Raw genomic sequence first — 26439 nt, 5'->3', positions numbered from 1 at the left:
TGATTTTTCTAATATATATATATTTCCAAATTTTTATCTTGGTTTCTCATCTAATTTTCACCTGTCATGTCCCTTATTTCTCCTGCCGTTTTCTTTTAATATTTTTTGAAAATTATCTAGCATAGTTTCCACTGCGCTATCTGCGCTTACTCTGGAATGTTTATTAGGAGAAGCCCTTTTACCACGGCCTCAATTCTCAATTTGGCATTTTTCTCATCGCGTAAATTTATTCCCTACTGTTTGTAAGTACTCGGTGTCGCCAATACTTTGGATTTCTCTTGGCTGGATTTATGAATAAATATATTCACATATGCATATACCCCCATTGAGGGGTTTTACACATGGTAGCAGAGTATAAAGTCGCAGTTTACTACCACTCTAAATCTTCACCCTGTTACTGCCTTAGTTCTTTTGTTTCTTTCTTCTGAGGTTTAGTGGTTTTCCTCGCTAGACTTTGCTTTTCTTTTTGTCATCTCTTTCAACATGGCTTATTTTTCTGATAATTTTTCTCCTTATACTTCAGACACTTCAGACATTTCGTTTGATCCCCATTTCAATTTTTCGGATCCAAATCCTTTTACTAATATGTCTTATAATCCTTTTCTCCCTTGTAATTCTGATCTTACTTCCACGTCTAGTACTCTTACTACTACTGTTTCTTCTAGTTCATCCTCTGAACCTTTACCAACCCCGCCTCAACCTAACACCCCTCTCTATCCTGATCTTTCTCTTTTTACTGCCGAATCCAAACTTCCACTTAATCAAGCACCTCCGCCTTCTCCCCATAAAACTCAACCAGCACAGCATTATTCTCCCGATTTGCGCACTCCACCACCATCCCCTTCTCAGCAATATTTTTATGAATCTCCATATCATCACACCCCTTCTTCACATCAACCACTTAATTTCCATATTTTGACTAAATGTCTCGATCAGGTACCCCTCATTCAGTCAACTGATCCCGATACTTTGACACAGTGGCTTTTTTTAGTTCGCAAATTTCTACAGACGGACTTGGCTCCATTTTCCCAATTGCTTTCGTTGCTTTATCCAAAAACCTCTGGTCATCTTAGTAATTTTTGGCTCCAGTATATGAAGTCTTCTCATGATTGGGCTCATTTTTGCTCGGTTTTACATACTTATTTTCTGCCTTATGAAATTAGACAACAGCTGAGTAACAAATATATCAGACGTCATCAACGTCCAGAGGAATCAGCTTACGATTATCTTGACTCCATTATTGGCTATTCTGATGTGTTAGCTATTGCTCAACATCCCCAGGAAATTATTTCTCTTATTCGATTTTATGCCTCTCCAGCTTTCCGCCAAATCATCAATCCCTTTACGCCACCCACTACTATTCCTCAGCTTTACCACATTGCTCAACTAGATATTCTAAATACCCGTAGCAATTTTTCTTATTATTCGTCTACCCCACCTCCCCAGTTTAACACATCAACAACTCGCATGCCTTCTACCACTCGTTCACCTTCTCAGAGTGATATTTCTCGCCTTCGCTGTTATCGGTGTCAGGCTATGGGGCACCTCGCACGAAATTGTTCCAATTCTACCTTGGGAAACTTCAATTCCCGTCGTCAGTAGGCAGCTCACGACCTCTTGGGCAAAATCTGCCTTATGTTTCCTCAACTTTCTCGCCTGCTACTAAATCACAGTCGTATACTCTTGTACAGTTACATAACATTCCCTTCTTAGCCTTCTTAGACTCAGGTTCTGCAATTTCCCTCATCAGTTTCTCCTTTTTTCAGCAACTTTTACAAACGCATCCGCATCTTCAATTGCGCCCTTCTACCATCAGATGTCTTTCCATATCTCAGCACACTCTTGAAATCATGGGTCACCTAAAACTTAATGTTAAAATTTCCCAATTTTCTTGGCCGTTTGAATTTCAAGTGGTTAATAATTGTTCACTTCCTGTTATTCTGGGATATGATTTTTTTGCTCATACTGGCCTTATTTATAATACTGCTATGGCCTCTATCTCTTTCTTTTTCAATCCGCATGTTCAAATCCCTTTGGTAGACCCCCTCGATTTCCCTATGAACCATGTATTCAGTCATCAGCATATTTATGCCACTGCTCCCCAACTAGATGCAATTGAGGCCTTGAAATCTGAATTTGCCGATGTTATCACAGATACTTTAGGCTCCGTTGTTAATTATCAGGCTCACATTGATTTACTTGATGAAACACCTGTTCGTTCGTCTCCTTACCATCTTAGCCCTCCTCGGATGGCCAAAATGGATGATATTATTGACAAAATGCTTCTGGATGGTACCATTGTCCCATCTTCTTCCAATTATGCCTCTCCGGCCTTTCTTGTCGACAAGCCTGATGGTTCTTCGCGCCTGGTAGTTGATTACCGTAAATTAAACTCCAAAATCCTCTATGACTCCTATCCTATTCCTAAAATGCAAAACGCTTTCCACTTTTTTTCTAAAGCTAAATATTTTTCTCTTTTAGATCTCAATTCTGCTTACTACCAAATCCCCTTGGACTCTCGGAGCAGTCGCCTTACTGCTTTCATCACCCCAAATGGCCTCTTTCAGTTCACAAAAGTTCCTTTTGGATTGAACTTGGGGTCACAAATCATGCAGAGATTAGTGGATTCCTTATTCTCAGATTTCAAGAACAAATTTCTCTATCCTTATATTGATGACCTTTTAATCTTTAGCCCAGATTTTGAGTCCCACATGTCGCATCTACACCAAGTTCTTTCCAGGCTACGTTCTATTGGTCTGACAGTTAACCCCTCTAAAATTTCTCTAGCTCAAACTTCTATAAAGTTCTTAGGTCACATTGTGTCATCTCAGGGAGTAGCTGTCGATCCCGAACGTACTTCGGCTATCTCTAATATTCCACCTCCCAAAAATCTCAAACAAACACGCACCTTTTTAGGCATGGTTTCTTTCTACCACCGGTTCATTCCTAACTTTTCTCACATTGCTGAGCCTCTCAATTATCTGAAACGTAAAAACGTCCCTTTCATTTGGACTCAATCTCAACAGGACGCCTTTCTTCAGCTTAAGTCTCTTTTGATGCATGCTCCCATTCTTCAATTTCCTGATTTCTCCCTACCTTTTGAAATACATACTGATGCTTCCAATCTTGCTGTTGCTGGTGTTCTAACTCAGGTTGTTAATGATGTTCCTCTACCTATCGCCTATTTCAGTCGACTTCTTTCTCCTACTGAGAGAAAATATTCTATCTTCGAGCGTGAAGCCTTGGCTTTATTAAATTCCATTGAACACTTTGCAGAGTATTTGGAACATAAAGAATTTCTTGTCAAGACAGATAATCAGGCTCTCTCATGGTTGTTACATAACGCACCTAAAATTGGTAGAACTGGCCGTTGGCTCATGCGATTGTCCAGATTTAAGTTTTCCCTTAAATTTATTTCTAGCACTGAGAATTCTGTAGCTGACGCTCTTAGTCGCTTATTTGACACTTCCACTCCTCAGTCAAGTACTACTGACGATTTACCCCCGAATCTTTCTATGATGCCTTCATCTTCCTCCATTCATGCGGTTCTTTCGTTAACAGATTTTCCTCTTTCCTTTCAATCCTGTCAGTCGCATCAGCTCACCGATCAGTTCTGCATCCAACTCAAACAATCCATCTCTGATCCCTCTTATCAGGGTCCCTTTACTATTTTTAAAGATCTCTTGGTTTACAAACCCACTAAGAAAGCTTCTCCTAAAGTGGTGCTTCCTCAGGCTCTTCAACCCATGATTTTACAATATTATCATTCCTCCCCTGTGGGCAGGCATCTAGGCATCACTAAAACGTACAACCGTATTGCCTCTCTTTTCTTTTGGCCTCAAATGCGCAAATCTATTCGCACTTTTGTTCAAACTTGTGAATTGTGTCAAACATCTAAACCTTTAAACATAAAGTCTGCTGGTCTTCATTCTGCCCTGCCACCCACTCATCCTGCCCAAACCTTTTTCATTGATCTAGTTGGACCCATAGTTCGTTCTTCTCGTGGCAACTTGTACATTTTTACCTTGTTGGATGCCTTCTCAAAATTTCTAGTCCTTCGACCCTTACGGAAATTCTCTACTAAGATCATCATTAATTTACTCACTGAACAAATCTTTCCTATTACCGGTTTGCCTGCTAATATCGTTTCTGATAATGCTTCTATTTTTACTTCAAGTGTTTTTTTCAATATGTGCTTTCAGCTGGGTATCAAACGTATCTTGACTTCTCCCTACCACCCTCAGTCCAACACCGTGGAAAGGTATCACCGTAATCTCAAAGTTGCTTTATCTATATTTCATAGTTCTTTCCAGAAAGACTGGGATTCTCATCTTTCTTCTTTGGCGTTAGCCTTTAATTCTAGTATCAATAGTTCTACTGCTCAGACTCCGGCTAAGCTTTTTCTTGGTCGTGATCTTCAAACTCCTCTTTCTCTAACCTGGGATCTGCACAACCTCCTTGAATCTTCTGATCAGCCATCCTCTTCATCACTCTGGAAAGACGCCTTTGATCAATTGTTAAAAGCTCAACAGGTCCACAAAAAAGCTTATAATGCTCGTCATAAGCCATCCACTTTTAAAATTGGTGATTTAGTCCTCGTTGCTAATCATCCACACAGCTCGGCAATTAATGCCACTTCTGCCAAACTTGCTCCTCGATGGCTTGGACCATACCGTATTTTGTCTTTCCCTACTCCTGTCACTGTATATTTGCAATCTACTACTGATTTGTTTGATACTAAAAAACTTCATCTAATTCAGCTCAAGCGCTTTCATTCTTGAAAACTTTCATATCTTGATTTTCTTTTCTTTTGCCCTGTGTTTTTCTTTTCTTGTTATTACCTCCTCTTCTTTCTGCTTTTTTTTTTCTCTCTATTCTCCATCTGGTCTGGTAATGTCTATTGCTCCCAGTGTTATTTATTTTTTTTTGTTCCTTTCCTTTTCTTTGTTTGTCTGCCTCATCCCCCCATTCTTTTCTTTCCCTTTATGGAATTTCCTTTTTTTTCTCCCTCCACACAGGTTTCTCCAGTCTCCCTCCCAGCCAATTGGCACAGGTTGTAATGGGAGTGTACATACAACTTCCCAACCATTTTATTTTTCTCTTTTGTAATTGTTCTTAAATTCTTTAAATTTTCTTGTCATTTGTGATATTTATATTTATATTTCTATGTTAATTCATCACTACCCTTTTCTCCTTACCCTTTTCCCTTTGCTAACGCGTTAGCCCTTTTCTTGTTTCCTTTCCTCCTCTACCTTTTTGTATTTTCTCTTTCTCTATTTAGGCATGTTTATTGTGTTTGGACATTTTTCTGCCGCCTCTTGTTTTGTTTTGCAGTATTTTTTCTCTTTGATATACCGTTGCGGCTGCTATCGACCCCCGCTCCAGCTCATGGAAGGGCCCTCCATTGCTGTTCCTGGGGCCGCCTCGCCGTCGCCATTCAACTGTATCTTCCGCTTCTCGTCTTCCACCAGCCGTCTTCATTTATCTCCAGCTGCTTCAACAACTACAAAAAAAAAAAATCCTTTGGATTTTTTTCTGGTGCCTGGCGGATGATGTAACGGACTCTTCACCTCACCGGCAACTACTGTTATCAACCTCGCCACGCACATAACCTTTTTCTACAATTAATATGGACTTACCTTCATCTGGATACACACCGCATTTTCTCTTCAACTGGAATTTACATACTTATGTGGATTTGCACACATCATACCTTGCACGAACTCTGCCTTATCCACCTTTCCGACCGACGATAAACTAACCTCCCTTTCGCTGCCTGACGTCATGTGACATCGTCCGCTTTGTCACGCATCCTCCACTAACTTCTGGAATATTCCAGACATATGTCTCATTATTCCACACTATAAATACCCGGCCTTCCTCTGAATGTGTTGAGATGGACTTTGGCCTGTGTGGAGGGAGGAACCTTTAACATCATCTCCGTCTTTAGCGACATGTGCCCTGGACTCTCCATTTTTGGGCAGAACTACTTGGTTCAAGATGAGGTATGACAAACTAAAAATGTCCTTATTGTAAATAATGCTGTGTTGCATTTGGAGCTATTTTATTTGCAAATTTTGACTGGGAGCAGTGCATTTCCAGGCCGAGATTTTACTTGCATTTTCAATTTCAAAGCCTCTATTGACTATCCTGTGACTGTTTGCTTTCAAAATGTGCGTGTGGTATATCCGCAACTCTGCGACTCCTATACACACTTGTGGTTAATGCTTCACCATGTATGTTTTGGTACACTTGGAGACTGTTTCATTATTGTATACAGTGACTTAAGCCAGTAGGACAATCTTTATTTGTGCCTATTTCGGGTGTTAATTGAAGAGGTGGCAACTTTCACATGACATTAGACTTTGCTTAGTAGACTTCATGTTGGTATACTTCAATCTGGTAACTGCGAACATTCTTTCTTATTCTCGTTGTTCAACATTTTTCTTTAAACTGTATTCATCCCCTTTTTGTCCATCCCTTTCCTCTCCTGGCCCCTTCTTTTATTTGCTTCCATTTTCTTGAATATTTTACTCTTGATGTAACTATTTGTATTATTTCTGGTTGGGAAAATTCCGTATTTGTACTGACTTCTATTCTTCTAATATTGTAAAAGTTTGATTTGATTTTTCTAATATATATATATTTCCAAATTTTTATCTTGGTTTCTCATCTAATTTTCACCTGTCATGTCCCTTATTTCTCCTGCCGTTTTCTTTTAATATTTTTTGAAAATTATCTAGCATAGTTTCCACTGCGCTATCTGCGCTTACTCTGGAATGTTTATTAGGAGAAGCCCTTTTACCACGGCCTCAATTCTCAATTTGGCATTTTTCTCATCGCGTAAATTTATTCCCTACTGTTTGTAAGTACTCGGTGTCGCCAATACTTTGGATTTCCCTTGGCTGGATTTATGAATAAATATATTCACATATGCATATACCCCCATTGAGGGGTTACTACACAACCTAGTTGAGCATTGAAGTCACCCAACGGAAGCTTGACATGGTGTTTGGGGATTTTGTTTAATTTTTCATCGAGTAGGTCCCAGAAATTATCAGCTTCGTCTGGATCAGACTTGTTCTTATCGTTTGTAGGAGCATGTGCGTTAACTAGGGCGTAGGTTTTGTTCGCGCATTTAATTGTGAGTATAGACAATCTGTCATTCACAGGTTCGAAATTTGCAACCGATTTATTATTTATTATTATTATTATTATTATTATTATTATTATTATTATTATTATTATTATTATTATTATTATTATTATTATTATTATTATTATTATTATTATTATTATTATTATTATTTGAAGTGACTTAACTTCTAGGTTATTGGCCAGTGACTAAATGAAAATTACTCTTGATAAGAGATTACCACACTGAATTCTGAAACAACCTTTTTATAGTCGGGTTACATTCTTCCCTTACTCGCGAGGCTGTCCAGAGTCTTTGGGGCGGGAAAGCTACTAAAATCGGTGGCTTATCGCAGGAAGTCGTGAGTTCTGAGTTGCGGACAGACATTGAACCGAGCCATTGAAACGAGTATACAGTTTTGATTGCAAACAAAATGCAGATCGTGATGACATTGTTAAAAACTGAGTTCACGGAAAATATCGCGGGTGGCCATTGAATTGAAAGGAAAGACAAAGACGAGAAACCGTATCAAGTGCAATATGTTCTTGTTTACGTTTTCTATCTTGTACATTATCATACTTGATATTGTGTTTCGGAATCCCTAACATTTAATAACTATACAGTACTTATTTATCTATTCACTCAAAATTGTTCTAAATTAGATGTAGCTTGAGAATAATTAACAGCTAGTGATTTGTCTCAATTCACTGAGTCCTCCTCTCGATATTGTAGAGAATGTGGAATGGTACAGTACATAATGGACTGATAAGCAATTTTAAATATATTTTGTGCGAAAGTGAATTTAATGAACGCAATTCAGTGGTAGTATCGACTTGCAAGGCAATAATTTTCAGTCATTACTGTAAATTATTTTTTAACTATATTGTAAATGTAGTGATCCAGAATATATTCTGTCTAATAGTGCCTCTCAGTGCATAATCAAGCTTTGCAGTGCAACAAGTCTTTGATTGGACAATTTCTAAGTTTCACTCGTTCATCTCCTTGAATGTTATTAGATTTATCACAACAAAACTCGATAACTACACGTAATTACCTAATTCACTATAAATTATATTGAATCTGACAGTAAGTAAATAATAATATTAAACAACTTCTTCCCTAGCTGGTGTTGAAGGAATCAGTGATGAACTTCTGAGCATTTTGAACTATACCGAAGTAAACTACGAACAAGTGCTCTTCATCGTTGACTCTTCTCAGAATGTTGGAGAAGCCACGTTCTATGGCATGGAGTTGAATTTCATCAAAGCCATCACTGAGGTTCTCTTGTGAGTATCCTTTGCCTTTTGAAACATGCATACATAATACACACATACGTACATATATGTATATATAAAACTTTTACTATTATTTCATCCAGTACGAACTTCATCTGTTTGTATATTGAGAACAATTTCTCTAAAGAGATAAGTAAATAACTTGTTTGGAACGGATCATCATTATTATAATATTTTCATGAACACTATTGTCCGAAATATATACTGAATTATTCTAAACACTTATATCCATTTTAGTGTCAAAATCAACTGTTTTGTTACAGCTCCAGGATTTCCTACTTTGGAGTAACAACTTACAACGACATTGCTGACGTCGCCATACCTTTAACGGAATATGGAAGTTCTGAATTTATTCAAAGAGTGGATGATGTCCACTATTCTGACAGAGACGGAAGTGACATGGCTAATGTTCTTGACAGCGCTTCCTTAGACATACTGCGCACTGGACGGTGCACTTTAATTGGTAAGCAACATAGTACACCACCGTCAGTTATGATGGTACTTTTATGGTCCTCATTGTAGGAATAATATAATTACTCGAGTGGAAAAAAGTTCGGCATCCTGAGAATAGGAGAGTAGTTTGTGGGGGTAAAGTAGATGATATTTCAGGGTGACCTGAAATGCAGTGATTTCAGGAAATTACAGAGAAAGATATATCAAACCAGTCTATGGGCTGGACAACGACAACATTGGTTTTGGAAGTTGTAATGTAATTAACTCTAATCTAAAATAATTTTACATTTATTATTTGTAAAAATTTAAGCACTCATGTACAACCTTGCGAATTTTGCACTTAAAATTTAAACCCAAGCAGTGTACGTATTTGGTACTGACAAATTGGGAACGGTCTTCCGTAAATGTTGATTACTTTTACACAATGAGTAGCGGATTTTATGTTTAAGAATAGAAGGTCGTGTTATTTTAAAAGCAAAGAAATAAACCTATGACGCTGAAATAACACCCCGTTTTTCAGTTACGTTAAGAACTGGTGAGTCCTATGTATTTCAGGCTCAATAAAAATTTCTGTTATTACTTTCTCTTAATTCAATGATCATAATTTTATACTCTTAATTTCAGCATCCCTCCATACAATCTTAAACTATGATGATAGTTTTATATTCAAATAAGAAGAGCAACTTAGATTTTCCGTAATCTGCTAGGCTTGAAAGCCATATTCGACCCTTGCTCTATACCTAACCGTATTATATTACCTTTTTCTAAATATTAAGTAATGTTTCTATCAGACATGATGTGCCATATCGACCTGACGCTCATGTTTAAAATTCTGATAAATAATTCATTATTTCTTAATTTCAACGAAACTTTGTTACCCCGTGCTCGTCTTCTTTTGGCACATGTTATTGTCCTTCATGCATCATCATGCTACTCACAAGCACTGTCAAAAACGGCTTAAATTACACTATACAACGTTTATATTAGAAGAGAAAACGTGGTATAAATCTTAAAAATCGTACGCAAATGAAATGATAAATATTTCGTGACCGGGCGAGTTGGCCGTGCCGTTAGGGCTGTGAGCTTGCATCCGGGATATAGTGGGTTCGAATCCCCCTGTCGGCAGCCCTGAAGATGGCTTTCCGTGTTTTCCCATTTTCACGCCAGGCAAATGCTAGGGCTGTACCTTAATTAAGGCCACGGCCACTTCCTTCCAACTGCTAGGCCTTTCCTATCCCATCGTCGCCATAAGACCTATTTGTGTCGGCGCGACGTAAAGCCACTAGCAAGAAAAAACATATTTTATGTCATGTCATGTATTTATATATATATATATATATATTTTTTACAGTTCTCATTTCTGGTACTGAGAGCTCGACTGATGGTTCAGGTGAAGCGAGATTGATTCAGAGCCGAGGAAACATTATCATTCCCGTGGTTGTGGGAGAAGTGAACCACAACACTGCCACTTCCATTTCGTCCAGAAGTGAAGATGGTAGCTCTCTCTACTTCCTGTTCCAGAGTTGGGAAAGTTTCAGTTCAACAACGATCTACATCAATGAGAGTGAGTACAACGCTGACATAATTTATGTTCATTTATGTTTCTAGTAGTATAGATGTTCTCGTAGCAGTTTCCAAGCTGTTGAACAGAATATTTTTGTGCACTGGAGAATCTGTGTTAACTGTATTATATTGCGAAAAAGTATTCATATAGAATAAATCCACAGATGTTTTGTTTCGTTCAAAGTCTTGAGACATTGTGATGATGATGATGATGATGATGATGCTTGTTGTTTTAAGGAGCCTAACATCGAAGGTCATCGGCCCCTTTGAGATATTGTAGAGAATACGTAGGCCTATAATATATCTTAGAAAATACTGAAGACTCTATACGTAAAACAACAAAACCTTTCTTAAATTGAAAATAATTTAGATTTCTTTAGATTTATTTTAGAATTCTTAGTTCTTTTAGAGCTCAATTCGTCAAAATTTTGGAATTATAATTTTATTTTATGGAGACTGGAATAGTGATATAACTTTTAAAACCGCATTTGACATATGCAACATTTCTCCAATTATACACCTTCCCTTATGATCGTAAAATTCCACAACGTAACTTATATAGTTGGGGACAAATCATAACGGCCTCACCTCACACCACTACTTTCCAGCGGCAGCTCTGTGTCCATTAGCGACTTAAAGGATTTACTACCTATACTGCAGCCAGAGTTGTCAAATCGGCTACTGCACTCTACCTGAAGAAAGGGTAAATACAGTACTACAGAGAATGAGGAAGAAAGTGGTTTGGCAGCCTCTCCAAAACAAACAAGGATCACTTAGAACTAGTTAACTCAGCAGGGTGCAGAGTGTGATTTACTACTGGCTTTCAGCTCGCTTCCAGGAACTGAAGTCGTCATGTTTTGCCCCCAACTATAACTAAATTTATAAACAATAAATCGTCAACAGTTAGGTTTCTTTGCTGTGTCCACCGGAAGGAGTGTTTCTGCATAAATCACACTCTACTCGATACATTACACTTCAGCTGCGTCCAGTAAACGTCGATTCGTATTGCTAAGTATGTGTGCCTCCATGTGTAGATAAATTATCCTGGAACTAGTGACACTTCTCCCCTAGAACTTTGGCAATGTATGTTTCTTTATAAATTATGTCGAATGGTCTTGGTCGGCATTGAAAACTAAACTGTCATTTTCATGACGTTCCATGCAGTGAGTGCAAGGGAAGTGCGACTTGTTCTGTGGTGTATGCCGTAAACTATTATTGACCGGAGGGCAGAGGTAATGGCACTGAATGAGAACAATTAATCCCAAAAGTAATGCTGCTGAAAACCTATAATTTTGTTGGCAAAAGGATCGTTTGATTTCGATGCAATATTATACCATCTAAATGTAGAGTGATCAGATCAAATAACAAAAATCCTAATGGTGAGATCAAGCGAAAATAAAAACTAAATATTCCATAAATCATCAATTAAAGGACATGAATTTGTTAGTACCTTGAAGAGGAAACTGCTAAATAGAGCATAAGTCTATACCCATAAAACCAAAACTAACTTCGATCTTTTGTTATACAATTCTACACGCCTCGACTGAGGGACGTGCGAATATTAGCACCACGGCTCTTGTTAAATCGTCAAGGATATAATAAAATTATGTTGGACATAATCTATATATATAAAATAACTTGTCCTGACTGACTGACTGACTGACTGACTGACTGATTCATCATCGCCGAGCCAAAACTACTGGACATAAAGAAATGAAATTTTGGGGCTATATTCATATTAAGATGTAGGTGCTCGCTAAGAGAGGATTTTTGGATATTCCTGCGCTAAGGGGGTAAAAAGGGGGTGAAATTTTAAAATGAGTGTATCTATATCTCAAAACTTTAAAAGTTTACAGATGTAAAAATTGGTATTTAGAATCTTCCTTAAAAATAAGGAAAAACGTATTTTTTGTTTTCAGAAAATCCCAATAGGAGGGGTGAAAAAGGGTGAAAATGGGGAAAAATGGGTTGAATGCCTTTAATCAGGACACCGGTACTTATATCTCAGAAACTGAAGATATTACAGACCTGAAAATTGGTACTTTTGATCTCTTTTAAAAATAAAGAAACACGTATTTTTTGTTTTTGGAAAATCCAGTTAATGGGAGGGTGAAAAGGGGGTGAACTTTTAAAATGAGTGAATGTGTATCTCGAAACTTTTAAAGTTTGCAGATGTAAAAATTGGTATTTAGAATCTTCATTAAAAATAAAGAAACACGTATTTTTTTTGTTTTCGGAAAATCGCAATAGGAATCGTGAAAAGGGGTGAAAAAGGGGTTGAATGCCTTTAATGAGGCTACTTATATCTCAGAACCTGAAGATATTACAGACCTGAAAATTGGTGTTTGGGATCTCTTTTAAAAATAAAGAAACACGTGTTTTTTTGTTTTTGGAAAATCCAATTAATGGAGGGGGGTGAAAAGGGGGTGATTTTTTAAAATGAGTGTATCTATATCTCAAAACTTTTAAAGTGTATGGATGTAAAAACTGGTATTTAGAATCTCCTTTAAAAATAAAGAAACACGTATTCTTTTGTTTTCGGAAAATCCCAATAGGAAGGGTGTAAAAGGGTGAATAATGGGTTGAATGCCTTTAATGAGGCTACTTATATTTCAGAACCTGAAGATATTACAGACCTGAAAATTGGTATATGGGACCTCCTTTAAAAATAAAGAAACACATATTTTTTAGTTTTTGGAAAATACAATTAATGGCGGTTAAACAGGAGTGACAAATTGGGGTGAATTTTTTGAAAGACTATATCTACAGAATATCTTGGAAACGTAAAATGTTACAGACGTAAAAAGTGGGTGTTTGGAATCTCCTGTAAATGTAAGGAAACATAGGTGATTTGTTTTTGGAAACTCCACTTAAGGGGAACTCAAAAGGGGTGAAATTTTAAAATGAGAATTTTTACAGTATATCTAGAAAAACTTAACATGTTACAGAAGTGAAAAATGGTATTTTTTATCTCTATTAAACATAACGAATCGTTTATTTTTAGTTTTCGAAAATACCACTTGGGTGGTGGGGGGTGGGTAAAAGTGACTGAAAATGGTGTTGAATTCTTTTAATTAGGCTACTGATATCTCAAAAATGAAGATGTTACAGACGTGAAATTTGATATGTGCAATCTGCTTTAAAAGTAAAGAAAGACATATTCTCGGAAAATCCAATTGGGGGGGGGGGGGTGAAAGAATTGAAAATTTAATTGACTTAATTGTATGAGAATGCATACATCTAATAAAAACTAAAGTTGTTACAGACGTGAAAATTCGTATTTCGATCTCCTTTAAAAACAAAGAAAAACCCGTTTTGGTGGGGAAACCATCTTGGAGGGTGGGAGTGTAAAGGAGTTGAATTCCTTTCATGAGGACACATAAAACTGAAGAAGTTAGAGTCGTGATAATTGGTATTTAGAAGATCTTTTACTATTAAAGAAACAAGTATTTTTTGCTGGAAAATTCACTTGGGGGGGGAGGGAAGTAGTGTGAAATGAAGTAAAAAGTAAATTATTTTTATGGGGATATTTATATTTCAAAACTGAAGGCAATAGACGTGAACATTGGTGTTTGGAATCTCCTTTAAACATAAAGAAACAAGCCTTCTTTTATTTTTTTTGGGGGGGGGGGTTGGCGGTAAATAAACTTAACGGCGGTGGAGTGTAGATGGAGGTGAGACCTATTGATTTTACTGTTCTTAATGTATTTATAAGTATCCTCCGTTGCTCAGGCGGCAGCGCACCGGCCTCTCACAGCTGGGTTCCGTGGTTCAAATCCCGGTCACTCCATGTGACATTCGTGCTGGAAAAAGCGGAGGCGGGACAGGTTTTTCTCCGGATACTCCGGTTTTTCCTGTCATCAGCCATTCCAGCAACACATAATAGTAATAATAATAATAATAATAATGTTCCGGACCGTCGTCAAATGTGCGGACCGCGCTGGTAACGACTCCTGGACTGGTAATGACTAAGAATGCAGTCCGGCCGCGGGTTCAGTGCCGCCAAAGCACCCAATATGACACCACGCCGGATCTCCTGAAGGATTTTATACATATTAAAATGATTATAGGAAAATATGGCAAAGATTTACGGACCCAACTGACCGGGAGGAATACCTGAGCCTAGCCCGGGAAGTACGAAATCGATTCCTGGAAAGGAAGATTGAAAAATGGGAGGAAACGTGCCGTAATCTAATAGAAAACGAGTCAGATCGGGAATTTTGGTGGATTCTCACAGAAAACGAGTCAGATCGTGAATTTCGACGGATTATATATCTAAAACAATAAGCATGCAATTATAAATTTCAGTATAATACCGTAGCGAAGCACGGGTATCTTGGTAGTCTTGTATGAAATATATGAGTAGAAGGTTGAACGTAATTAAGTCAATTTTTATATCGAATCTCTTAATAAATACACTGGACAAACGCATAGCATAGAACTTAAAATACAAAATACAATCTAGCAATTTATTCTCTGGAAAAGTAACCACAATTCCAAAACGTTTGTGCAAAGACTCATTTCCATGAACCAAACGAAACATGTTTTTGCAGATTATGCCACTCACTATGTCAAATATATCACATAACTTGGTGCCATCAAAGAAATATCTCCATCACAAAATAAAGTGTAATGTGAACTACTGTACAACTTTTTCTAACCCTCACCAATGCAGGAGCCGCTGTTATGTTCATTTGTTATTGGGGATGTGAGTTCTTGGCGACTAGTATCAATTGATGTGACCTAATTAGTTCCTGGTACCAACTTCACTTAGTTCCTAGTGCCAACTTTGGTCGGGCTGTTTAATTTATTCTTGGTTAGTTGCTACGCTCATAAATAATTTCTCCGTTACTATGGTAATCAACAAGGTATTGTTCAACATGGATCTCTTTCCGTACGGAGGTTGCTATGTCAGAAGTACCGATTTTGGAGGCAACGAATTATTCTTTAGATGCTTTCCACGTATATAAATATAAATAATTATATAAATATTCCTTCCTTCCTTTCCTCCTCCTATGCACGTTATACTTTGTTCACGTGTGTGTATGAAATAATTTTTCAGCATTCGTCTATCCTGGACAATTACTGTTACTTTTCAGAGGCCCGGGTAGTCAGAAAATCATTTGACTGGATAGGTTAGGTCCGGCTAGTGACAAAACCATTGATCTGGATAGGTTAGGTCCGGCTAGTGACAAAACCATTGGTCTGGATAGGTTAGGTCCAGCTAGTGACAAAACCATTGATCTGGATAGGTTAGGTCCGGCTAGTGATAAAAACCATTGGTCTCGATAGGTTAGGTCGGGCTAGTGATAAAATCACTGGTCTGGATTAGTTCGGTCAGGCTAGTGACAAAACCATTGGTCTGGATAGGTTAGGTCTGACTATTGGTAAACCAATTGGACTGTGATCAAGCACCTTAAGTCCTGTTGATATTAGCACAATATACACCTTACTGTGTCGAGTTCTACGTTACCGTCAGATCTGTACCACTTACAAATGCTACTGCTTCACTTATATATATATATATATATATATAATTCTGTTTCCATTATTTGGGTCGTATGAATTCCAAGAGTGACAACAGCGTAGTCTACTCTTTACAGTGACGAGATCTGTAATTATTATACCGCTAGCTCTGAACCATTTCAACAGGTTATTATTGTCTTTCTTATTCATTATAAATCATAATTGGCGCAATCTATGCTTTGCAGTGTTGAGATCCGTAATTACTGGATCGCTACCTCTCAACTATTCAAATGTCCGACTCGCTGGCTGAACGGTCAGTGTACAGGCCTTCGGTTCAGAGGGTCCCGGGTTCGATTCCCGGCCGGGTCGGGGATTTTTACCTTAATTGGTTAATTCCTACTGCACGGGTCAGGGTGTATGTGTTATATTCACATCATTTCATCATCATCATCATCACGACGCGCAGGTCGCCTACGGGAGTCAAATAGAAAGACCTGCACCTTGGCGAGCCGAACCCGTCCTGGGATATCCCGGCACTAAAAGCCATACGACATTTCATTTCAACTATTCAAATATGTTGTCATTTGTCTTTGAAATTCATGTTAAATCATGGCTGGTGGTGGCACGAATGGACTTTGCCATTGGCTGAAGATTTGCCCTATGAAATGTCACTTACATAATTCAAGGCAGCGAGATGTTATTATTTTTAGTAATTTCATATGCTTATTCTTTCCATTATAACCCCGGACTAAGAGGATGATTATCTTGTTGGTTACATTGCCTCATTGTTTTAGGTCTTTTTGTACGGCGTACGTTGGTCATAACTTCTCTCTGTCTTGAATTATGGGAACAACGTTTCATTGGCGTAATCTTCAACCAATGACAGAGTCCATTCGCCCCACCGTCAGCCATGCTTATTATGTTAATTTATCCTGGTGAGGGTTACAAAAAGTTTTACCATTGTATTATTCTGTTGGGCATATTTTGTTCATACCATTGCATATCATCTTTGACACTCAGGCACCATAACCTAGCTTCATAGAGACTATAAAGTTACCGGGCTAAACGCAAGACCAATTACAATATTATCAGACCTGAATCTGTATATACATATACATATGTATATATGCTGCTCTTCAGATATAAATAAAGCCCTACACGTCTAGCTTATGAACTGGCTAGTAAATCATTCTTCATAGACTTACGAAGAGAGCGGCATCTACCATTGACAGAAAATTATTCGCAACTACTTCTTGAGCTCAAGGAAAATAAGAATGAAATTTCGATAGTATTCTACATCGAAATGAAAATGCGCGTATTATAAACTGCACCACACGGTCAAGAGATTTGCAGTACGTTTTTCACCATAAGATCTGTTTGACAATAATAGTTTACTCTCCAGGTACTGAATGCATTTGTAAACTATGCCATGAACAATATGACAGATACCACACTTTATTTTGTCCCAAGAGAACATTATCCCTGATTGCACTCTCCAGTGAATGATTCTAATGTTAATTAATTATTTGCTGCAATAAATCTGTTAAGTTATGAATGCATAATATAACGATACATGACAAAATGGTTGCTACCTTGGGCCGCGTATATACAGCGGTTGGAGCCATGATTACATTCTCTTTGGTTTCTTTGCAAATATGCTTCAAATGTCAATAACGGAATTGGCCCACAATCCAACAAAACAAAAGTAGTACTAGAACTCATTCAAGCAGAAGGCTTTTATCTAGTTAAGAGGAAGGAAGATAAAACACATATCTCTCACAAAAGCTCAAGCAAAATAGACCTTGTCTTCTATAGAAAGAAAAGTCTTTCCGTCGAAAGCATAATCATCAATTGGAATTACACTAACTCACCGCTACGCAGACGCATCAAAATTTGAACAATGTTCCAAATATGGGGAACACTACAGATTAAGCGCAATACAGCAGAATCAGGGGTGTCAATAAAACTGGATGGAGAAATCATAGAAAACAGCACTCAAACAATGAAACACGCGAAATTTTAATAAGGGAAAAAATTATAGATTCAGTTTTAAAATTGATTACAACAGTTATACATGATGCAAGTATCCAACCCAGACAAAGAAAAGCTAAACCATGGTTTGACCGTGAATGTTTCCATTTCAGAGAAACTACTCTAAATGCCCTTCGCGAAGCAAAAATCTCAAACTCAGAAGGTACCCGAAACTACTACGCCAAACAAAGAAATACAAGGACTTGGTGAAAGTTAAAAAAACAAAATACCTAATAAACAATGCAACCAAGGAAGCAGGGGAAGTTATGAAAGATCCTTCCGTTGTTCTAAGAAGGCTTTTAAAGAAATCTCCGAGATTGATTCACGTACAAGTTTGTGAAAATCACTTCAATCGATTGCTGCACAAAGATAACATAGAAATAGCGTTCGACAAATATATAAATACAACCATGCATTTACTCCCAGCAGTGTAGAAGAAGTCAAAGCAAAAATTTTAATAGGGAAGACAGAGAAGCAACTGAACCTGACGGAATAAGTAAAAGTACTGAAAGAATTGGCACAACACCTTGCAAATATATGGACCTTAATGTTCAACACATGTATAGAAAGTTGAAAAATCCCCGAGGACTGGAGGAAATCCAGAATAAAGGCATTATGTAAAGGGCAAGCCGGCAACCCAAACTCATACCGAGGGATTGCTCAAGTCTTATCCAGTACAATAACAAATAAACTAACTAACTTCACTGACCATCAAATTCCAGAGCATGAATTAGGATTTGGAAGGAAGCGATCAACCTTACAGGCTATAAAATGTCTACAAGAAGACATTCATGGAGCCTTAAAACACCCCAAAGGCAAATACTACTCTGTCTTAATAGATTTTACAAAGGCATTCGACATGTTGGTCAGGAACATACTATGGATAAACTGGACTCCATGCCAGAAGACAAGGCAATTATAAACCTCATAGGACACCTCCTATCACAAAACAAAATAGAGATAAACGACGGAATAAGTACATCAGAAGAAATCCTTCAAACAAATGGAGTACTTCAAAGTGACCCAATTAGTCCTTCCCTGTTTAACATTGCCACATCTGACGCAGTAAAATCCATTGAAAATCTGAAATCGGTGTCATTCTATATGTACGCTGATAACATGGTCCTTGGTTCATAGGCCAAAGCTGACCTTCAAGAAGCCTTAAACTAACCGAGCATTTGGGATGAAAACAATAAATTCGTCATAAACCAGGAGGATATAATATGTATGATTTGTCGAAAACGTGAGTAGGGTACCAGCCGCAGACAAGATATTCCTAGAAACTAAACAAATAGATCTGGTAAATTCATTCAAACACTTAGGAATAACTGTACAGACATCAGAAACAATATGCAGGATCCACATCAAGGAAAGAGCAACTACTGCAATAAGAGCCATGTACGATTGGAGGAATATAACGGGGCTCTCTTTGAATTCTGCTATGACTCTGTTCAAAGCTAAAGCAGTACCAATTATCACGTACGGCTTGGAACTGATTTGGGAATTCCGAACTATCGAAGATATAGAGACAATAGGAAAAGTAAAAGGCCGCTTCCTTAAAAAGAGCCCTCGGAATAGCAAAAAATGGGGTGCCCTCAAGGCTTGCATATGAACGTGCAAGAGAAACCTTCTTCATTGTGATCTTGAGATGTCACTTAATGCTGCCATCCGCTAGTCAAGAGAGGTAAATACTGACCCTCCGACGAGACAAGCGGACGAAAATAGAAAAAAAATTCTACTCTACAGACGCCATGAATGACAGAGGATGGACAAATCAAAACCACGACATGCGTTCTGCACTGACAAGGCTGGCGATACATGGATTCCGCCACAGAATATGCAAGATTACGAAATACCATGAACGCAACAAAACTGTTTATGTAGTTTGTGTGTTCAGTTCTGTGACAAACATCACTTTTCCTGGTGCAAGAATAGCAAGAGAACCCTACTAGATTATAGCAGAGACTAACCATCCATAATTCTCTGTGTACATTTGTATGCTCTTATTAACTATTAATAATAAATATGATAGGTACGTAAAATGGGTCATACCGGTCATACATGTTCTCTGACTTATTGTCCCTCTCATTATAAATCTGCCAGTACCACAACTTTTAGATTTCCTAGGGACAAATCATTAACCAGAAAACAGGTTAGATATACTCACCGTGGTTACTTTATAGCTCTTTGTAATTCTCTGGTGTATTTTAAATATATTTATACCTGGTTTATTACCAGAGAAGGCGAAAGATTCCCTTCCATTGTAACAAAGAAATGCTTTTTAGGGCTATTTCGTTCTATTGATAAAAGAAGGGCCTTAAGTGTCTAATGTCAATGTTTATGTTCCCGTGTTACAATGTTTCATACTTTTCCTGGTACTGATTAATGCCATAAAATGAAAGGTGCTTTAGGAATTCAGTTAAGTGAGAAAAACTACGTATACCGTTGACGAATGTGTTGTGTCTCTTGAAAATAGTCATTAAATGTGGGATAACTTGGAAGCTTTTCTTTAATCACTTTACACTCTCATGATTTACTCATAAATATGAATACAAGTTTGTGGTTTTCAATTTTTCTGCTTTTAGGGTTAGGTACGTAGGTCGAACACGTTATTGTGTTTTAATACCATTTTTAGATGATACAGCAACACCATTTCATGTTTTTTTAAAAATTTGGAAATGAGGGTTATGCTGTATATAACCGTTCTTCATTACGGAAATTACTATCGTTTTCATCATTTTTATAGAGGATGTTTATTAATAGTAACATTCTGTCGATTAACTTTCCCGAAGACATTTTGTTAAGAATCTCTAGACCAAAAATTTGAAGAGAGGTAACCAAAACCAAACCCCTTGGCACTACAGCCCTTGAAGGGCCTTGGCCTACCAAGCGACCGCTGCTCAGCCCGAAGGCCTGCAGATTACGAGGTGTCGTGTGGTCAGCACGACGAATCCTCTCGGCCGTTATTCTTGGCTTTCTAGACCGGGGCCGCTATCTCACCGTCAGATAGCTCCTCAATTCTAATCACGTAGGCTGAGTGGACCTCGAACCAGCCCTCAGGTGCAGGTAAAAATCCCTGACCTGGCCGGGAATCGAACCCGGGGCCTCCGGGTGAGAGGCAAGCACGCTACCCCTACACCACGGGGCCGGCGAAGAGAGGTAACGCCCAATAGTAAATTTAACGGAATACGAAATAATGACATTTGTCAGAAAGTAACGAAGCAGCTCAGGTATGGTTTTTGCCGCCAGTGTTATGTGGTGTCATTGATATTGAGCCGATATTTTTGAATATACTAGTACAACTTTATATCAACATATGAAGTACTTTAGTGTAATTCACTCTAACTGAGAATGGTATTTCAAAGTATTGGTATTGGTGTTTTGTGCTCTTACATTAATGCATTTTACATGTCATGATTTACTGATAAATGCTGGTAAAAGTTTTCATTTTCAACTTCGGTGGTTGTAATATTATGGACAAAGGTCGAACATCTATTTATGCTTTTAATATTTATTTTGTACGGTACAGCAACATCATTTCGCGGTTATTAACTTTTGAAATGCAGTTTGTGTCAATTTTTTATATTGTGAATATTACCAGTGGTAAGTATTTTATATAGCATCATTTTCCTCTAATCTCACAACAGACAGCGAAACTACACTGAAAGTTACGGCCCAAGTCCACCGCCATTTTGCGTTCTGCATTGCGGTCCGATATTATGTTGTAGTTGGTCTTGGGTGAACTGTTTGTTGGTTGTGTTTTATTCAAACCATCGTATACTCTTTGACACTCAGGCGCCGTGACAAAGTTTCATAGAGATTACAGAAGTACCGGGCTAAACTGATTGTACGAGTACTAATAGGTTAAAGAGGGACGTTGAGTTTATTTATATGTAACGTGTAATCTCAGGACGTATCGGAGCGATAAGCCCGCCTGGCGGCCATGATGGTTAAGGCGTCAGGTCTATAATGGTATGTCAGCGTGGTTAGCCGGTTCGTGTCCTGCTGGCCGAAGAAAATGTGACCATCAGGATGTTGACCGTCAGGGTAGGAGAGGTGGTGGTATACAATTTCGAATCACTGGACTGCGTGAAGAAATCCTGGATTCAGTTCTAAACCTCTCCGCAGTGTTCATATGGAGTGAGGTCATATGACGCGGTTTATGGTGATTCGGCCGTCGGATGGGAACATAAAGATTTATGTAAACCCCTTGGTATTTTTCGACAGGACTAGGCTAGTGGCGGACACCGGGTTTCAGCCTTTATCTACCTCATTATCATCATCATCATCCCCCCACATCCAGATACGCAGGTCACCCATGGGAGCCGAATATAAAAACCTGCTTCAAGCGAGTCTAACATGTCCTCGTACACTCTCGCCACTAAAACCCATAGGCCTACGGTAAATAAATAAAGTAACCTGACGATTTCGAAGTTCTTTTCATTATTTGAAAGATTAAAGGTTAAAGGTAAGTTAGGCTGTGCTTCATTCAGGAAAATCAGGGTGTTTCTCGGGTAAGACAAAGAGCCATGCAATTTGATTAAATCTTACAAACGTGTAGACTACTTCACATACAACTTTTGTGTATAATGTAGAATTCTCTAGTGAAGCACCGATGCATGAATTCGGTTAACTACACAGTAAAATAAATATGCTGTGAAGAGTATTAGTTAACGCTCTTTGATTGATTAGTGGCTCACAGTTTTGATTTAGGGCCTTAAACTCTATAGAGATCTATAGTTATAGAAAACAGAACAACCTGTGGTTTTATCGGCATGACACAATCTCCAGGAGATGGAATATCAGGTAAGTAGACTACTAAAATATCGTCGCTCCACCGGTAAAACGTTGTATTCCACAAAGTTCTTCCGATCCTTTATTCTCCTTAAGACTGGTCACGCCTCCCAGCTACGTATGGATATGCAGTCCATCAAAACACTGTCTGTTGTGTTCGTTTTCCTATGTTGGTCAGCAAACGAAAATGAACCTTACATACATTATACACTAGGAGTGCGTAAATACGTAATGCAAACATATTCCTATAGTACGGTACAGTAAGGTTAATTTTCCTTTACACGTTGGCATAGGAAAATGAACACAACAAAATTTGTTCTGATGGACTGCATATCCATGCGTGGCTGGGAGGCGTGACCATTCTTAAGGAAAATAATCGATAGGAAGAGCTTTGTGGAATACAACGTTTTAGCGGTAAAGCGACGATATATGAAACGAAGTTGATTAAATCTTGGTTAATTAATAATATCCTTATCTCCTTATCTTCGACTTTCCTTCTAATCTCTTGCCCAAATTCCCGAACAGGGAACGTGGTGTACACACCTATTACTTCCGAGGCACAATAGAATGTTTCGTTTCACTGATTGACATTTATTGTCAAGAACTGAAACAGTGTTATAACATTCGTCGCCTTATAATCTGGGATATGTTGTTTCAGATTACGGAACAACTCATGACTCTACTCATACGAGCAAATCAACAGCACATACAACATCAAGTAAGTAATCAATATTATTACACAGGCCTTTAAAAAAATATTTGGTCACATTTTAGTTAATTACTCAAATTGTTCTTCCCGTTTTAAAATGTAATTCCTTGTCTACTTTCTGAAGTAAATAATCTACGGAAGATACATAAAAATAGTGGAAAATTCACAAATATTACAAAATAGTTTATCGATGTGTATCCAGACTACACAAACGAGACAGCAAAGTGTCACAGACCTACCACTGTCCGTCAATCACTGAACGACCCACACAGCTCCGTGGGAAGATCAACCTAATAGGCTATACGTTCTCAGATAGCCACCTGTTCGTAAGAAACAGCCCTACAAGCACATCAACAACACCGATATGATGGACCAGAACGCCTCCGATGGCGACTTTGCTCGATGAGCAGGGATCAACGTGTTAGCATAAGTCGAGTCATTGGGAAATGGAGGGAAGAAGTATGCATCAAAGGATGAGAAGGATATTGATGTTAACAACGGACCACATTGAGAGAAGTTGGCCATCTGCGGGGGACAGTGATTTCGATACATTCAAGATATCCTTGCGAGCTTATTTTAGTAAAACATCGCCAAACCGTGTACGCCAGTGCCTTCTTATTAATTTATTTCCCATTTTCCAGCATAGACCATATCGATAACTTACACATCATCATGTTCTTCATACATTATTCATACAACCATGTTTTCATTCCTCGCCATTTCCTTCAACATATGCAGTCAATTCCTTTTCGTCGATGTTTCTTTTGTACCATATCAAATATTCTGTCACCCTACTTACTCCCGTTGTGCTATTTTAACAAGTTCTGTACCATTGGCACGAGGTAAGAAATCGGCTGTTCAGTAATGACGTAACGGAATACAGCTCTCTCTCTGATTTGCTAATCTGGAGCTGGCGGTATCTGCCACAAAGTGATTACGAAGATAGCCGTTGTTTTTGGTGGCAATATTCGGGAATACCACAGGGCAACAACTGTTTCTCCATGGCAAGTACTATTAGAAAATGAAAATCCACAGCCTGTTTACAGTCATTTGACCGGGTCAGGAATGGAATGAGGCCCCTTCTTGCGGCGAGGATGGGAATTGTGCCGGCTGCCGAGGCCTGTCGCACTCCTCTGGGGCAATGATTAATGAATGGTTAATGAAAAGAAATGATATTATAGAGTGTTGCTGGAATGAAAGATGACGAGGAAAACCGGAGTACCCGGAGAAGAACGTGTCCCGCCTCCGCTTTGTCCAACACAAATCTCACAGGGAGTGAACGGGATTTGAACTACGGAACCTAGAGGTGAGAGGCCGGCGCGCTGCCACCTGAGCCACGGAGGCTCGCGCAAGTACTGTTAGAATTAAAGTATAATTTATTCCGTAAAAAAGGGAAATGGCCATGTTTGTAACCAGGCTAGTAGAATATACGTTGCTATTTTAACAACAACATTACACCGAATTATATGAATATCACAATGAAATTCTCAAAGGGAATGTGAAATCAACGCGTGAGGTATTTTATAAATTATTATTTATAGAGTGTTGAAGTTCCCGATTTGCTTTTGAGATATTTCCAAAATTTTACTATTCCTTGATGGCTGTAACAAGTCCAGGACTCAATTCAAATAGAAACAAAATTCATTCCCTAACAGTTTTTGCCTAAAAGAATATTCATGGTGGTACATTATATTGCAAATTGTAGCTATTGTACTATGGAACGCATTATTTCAAGTACTATAGAAATATTACTATTACATTTACGATCTCTTATGATCTTAATAATTTTCTTAACTACTGTCTCCACAGAACATGACTCATTCATTAGTGGTGTTATTTAGCACAGGTGAGATTGCTACACATGTAACAAATCATCTCTTGACGCTAACAATAGGAGAGAGATGATGAGTTACAACACTTCAAATAATTATGACGGTAGTTAAGAATGGAAGGTCAATGACAGGCGACAAATTAAAGATATGTCTCATAAGATGATGAAAAAGAGATCATACACTGAAATAAAGTCATGTTTAAACCTCATTGCAACACCATGATCGTCAATCCACGCAATGAATGGGAAGTATTTAGCACAAGTTTCAATGGTCTCAGTTACCGAATACCGAGCTCGATAGCTGCAGTCGCTTAAGTGCGGCCGGTATCCAGTAATCTGGAGATAGTCGGTTCGAACCTCACTGTCGGCAGCCCTGAAGATGGTTTTCCTTGGTTTCCCATTTTAACACCAGGCAAATGCTAGGGCTGTACCTTAATTAAGGCCACGGCCGCTTACTTCCCATTCCTAGTCCTTTCCTATCCCATCGTCACCATAAGACCTATCTGTGTCGGTGCGACGTAAAACAAATAGAAAAAAAAAATCAGTTACCGCATTGCAGGCCTTCCAAAGTGGTATTGTCTACGCGCCCTTCTTACCAATTTTCAACACTCGGTTTACACTCTTTTTTGTTTTCTGGGGTAGATAATTCGGCTGAGTTAATTTAATTTTTTTTTTTTTAGAGAAATGGACTACACGACTAAATATAATTAACACGCTAGGAGCTTGGTATGGATTGATAACATATTCGAACATTTCAAAAATCGAATTTCATGGTGGATTGCATCTGTGAACTTGGAATCGTGGTACAGTCGCTCCTCCATTGACGAACTGAGACAACGAAGCTCGATCAATTCGTAATCCAAATAATATTTCTGATTCAAACTCGAACGATGGGGGAAAACTGTACGATGGTATACTAGTAAATCGATTATTTGCAAGAAGGTGAATAGAGTACAGTTGTCTATATCATAGGACAAACAACCAGCTCGTTATCATTCCTGTAAGGGGTTAAACTAATGAGATAATCAAAACTTAGTTACTTAGTTCCACTAAGTGGAGAAATAAAACTGGTTCCAAAACCTCGCAGATTTAGGGAATGTAGAGGTAGGGAAGGTGGGAAGAAAAAAATTTCTCCAGTCTTCATACATAGAACAATTTGAAC

At 38.2% G+C, this 26439-nt stretch overlaps 1 protein-coding gene across 1 annotated transcript in view; it reads left to right on the top strand.

The window, feature by feature from the left end:
- LOC136857856 (uncharacterized) overlaps window positions 1–26439 on the top strand; it is a 162252-nt gene that overhangs the window by 34026 nt on the left and 101787 nt on the right. Inside the window, exons 4-6 of the mRNA XM_068225178.1 lie at window positions 8259–8421; window positions 8694–8893; window positions 10235–10447. Coding sequence (XP_068081279.1) covers window positions 8259–8421; window positions 8694–8893; window positions 10235–10447 — 576 coding nt within the window. The remainder of the gene's footprint in view (window positions 1–8258; window positions 8422–8693; window positions 8894–10234; window positions 10448–26439) is intronic.

This window comes from Anabrus simplex, chromosome 1 (assembly GCF_040414725.1).
Source record: "Anabrus simplex isolate iqAnaSimp1 chromosome 1, ASM4041472v1, whole genome shotgun sequence".
NCBI classification, from domain to species: domain Eukaryota; kingdom Metazoa; phylum Arthropoda; class Insecta; order Orthoptera; family Tettigoniidae; genus Anabrus; species Anabrus simplex.
This window is presented reverse-complemented; position numbering and strand designations above follow the sequence as displayed.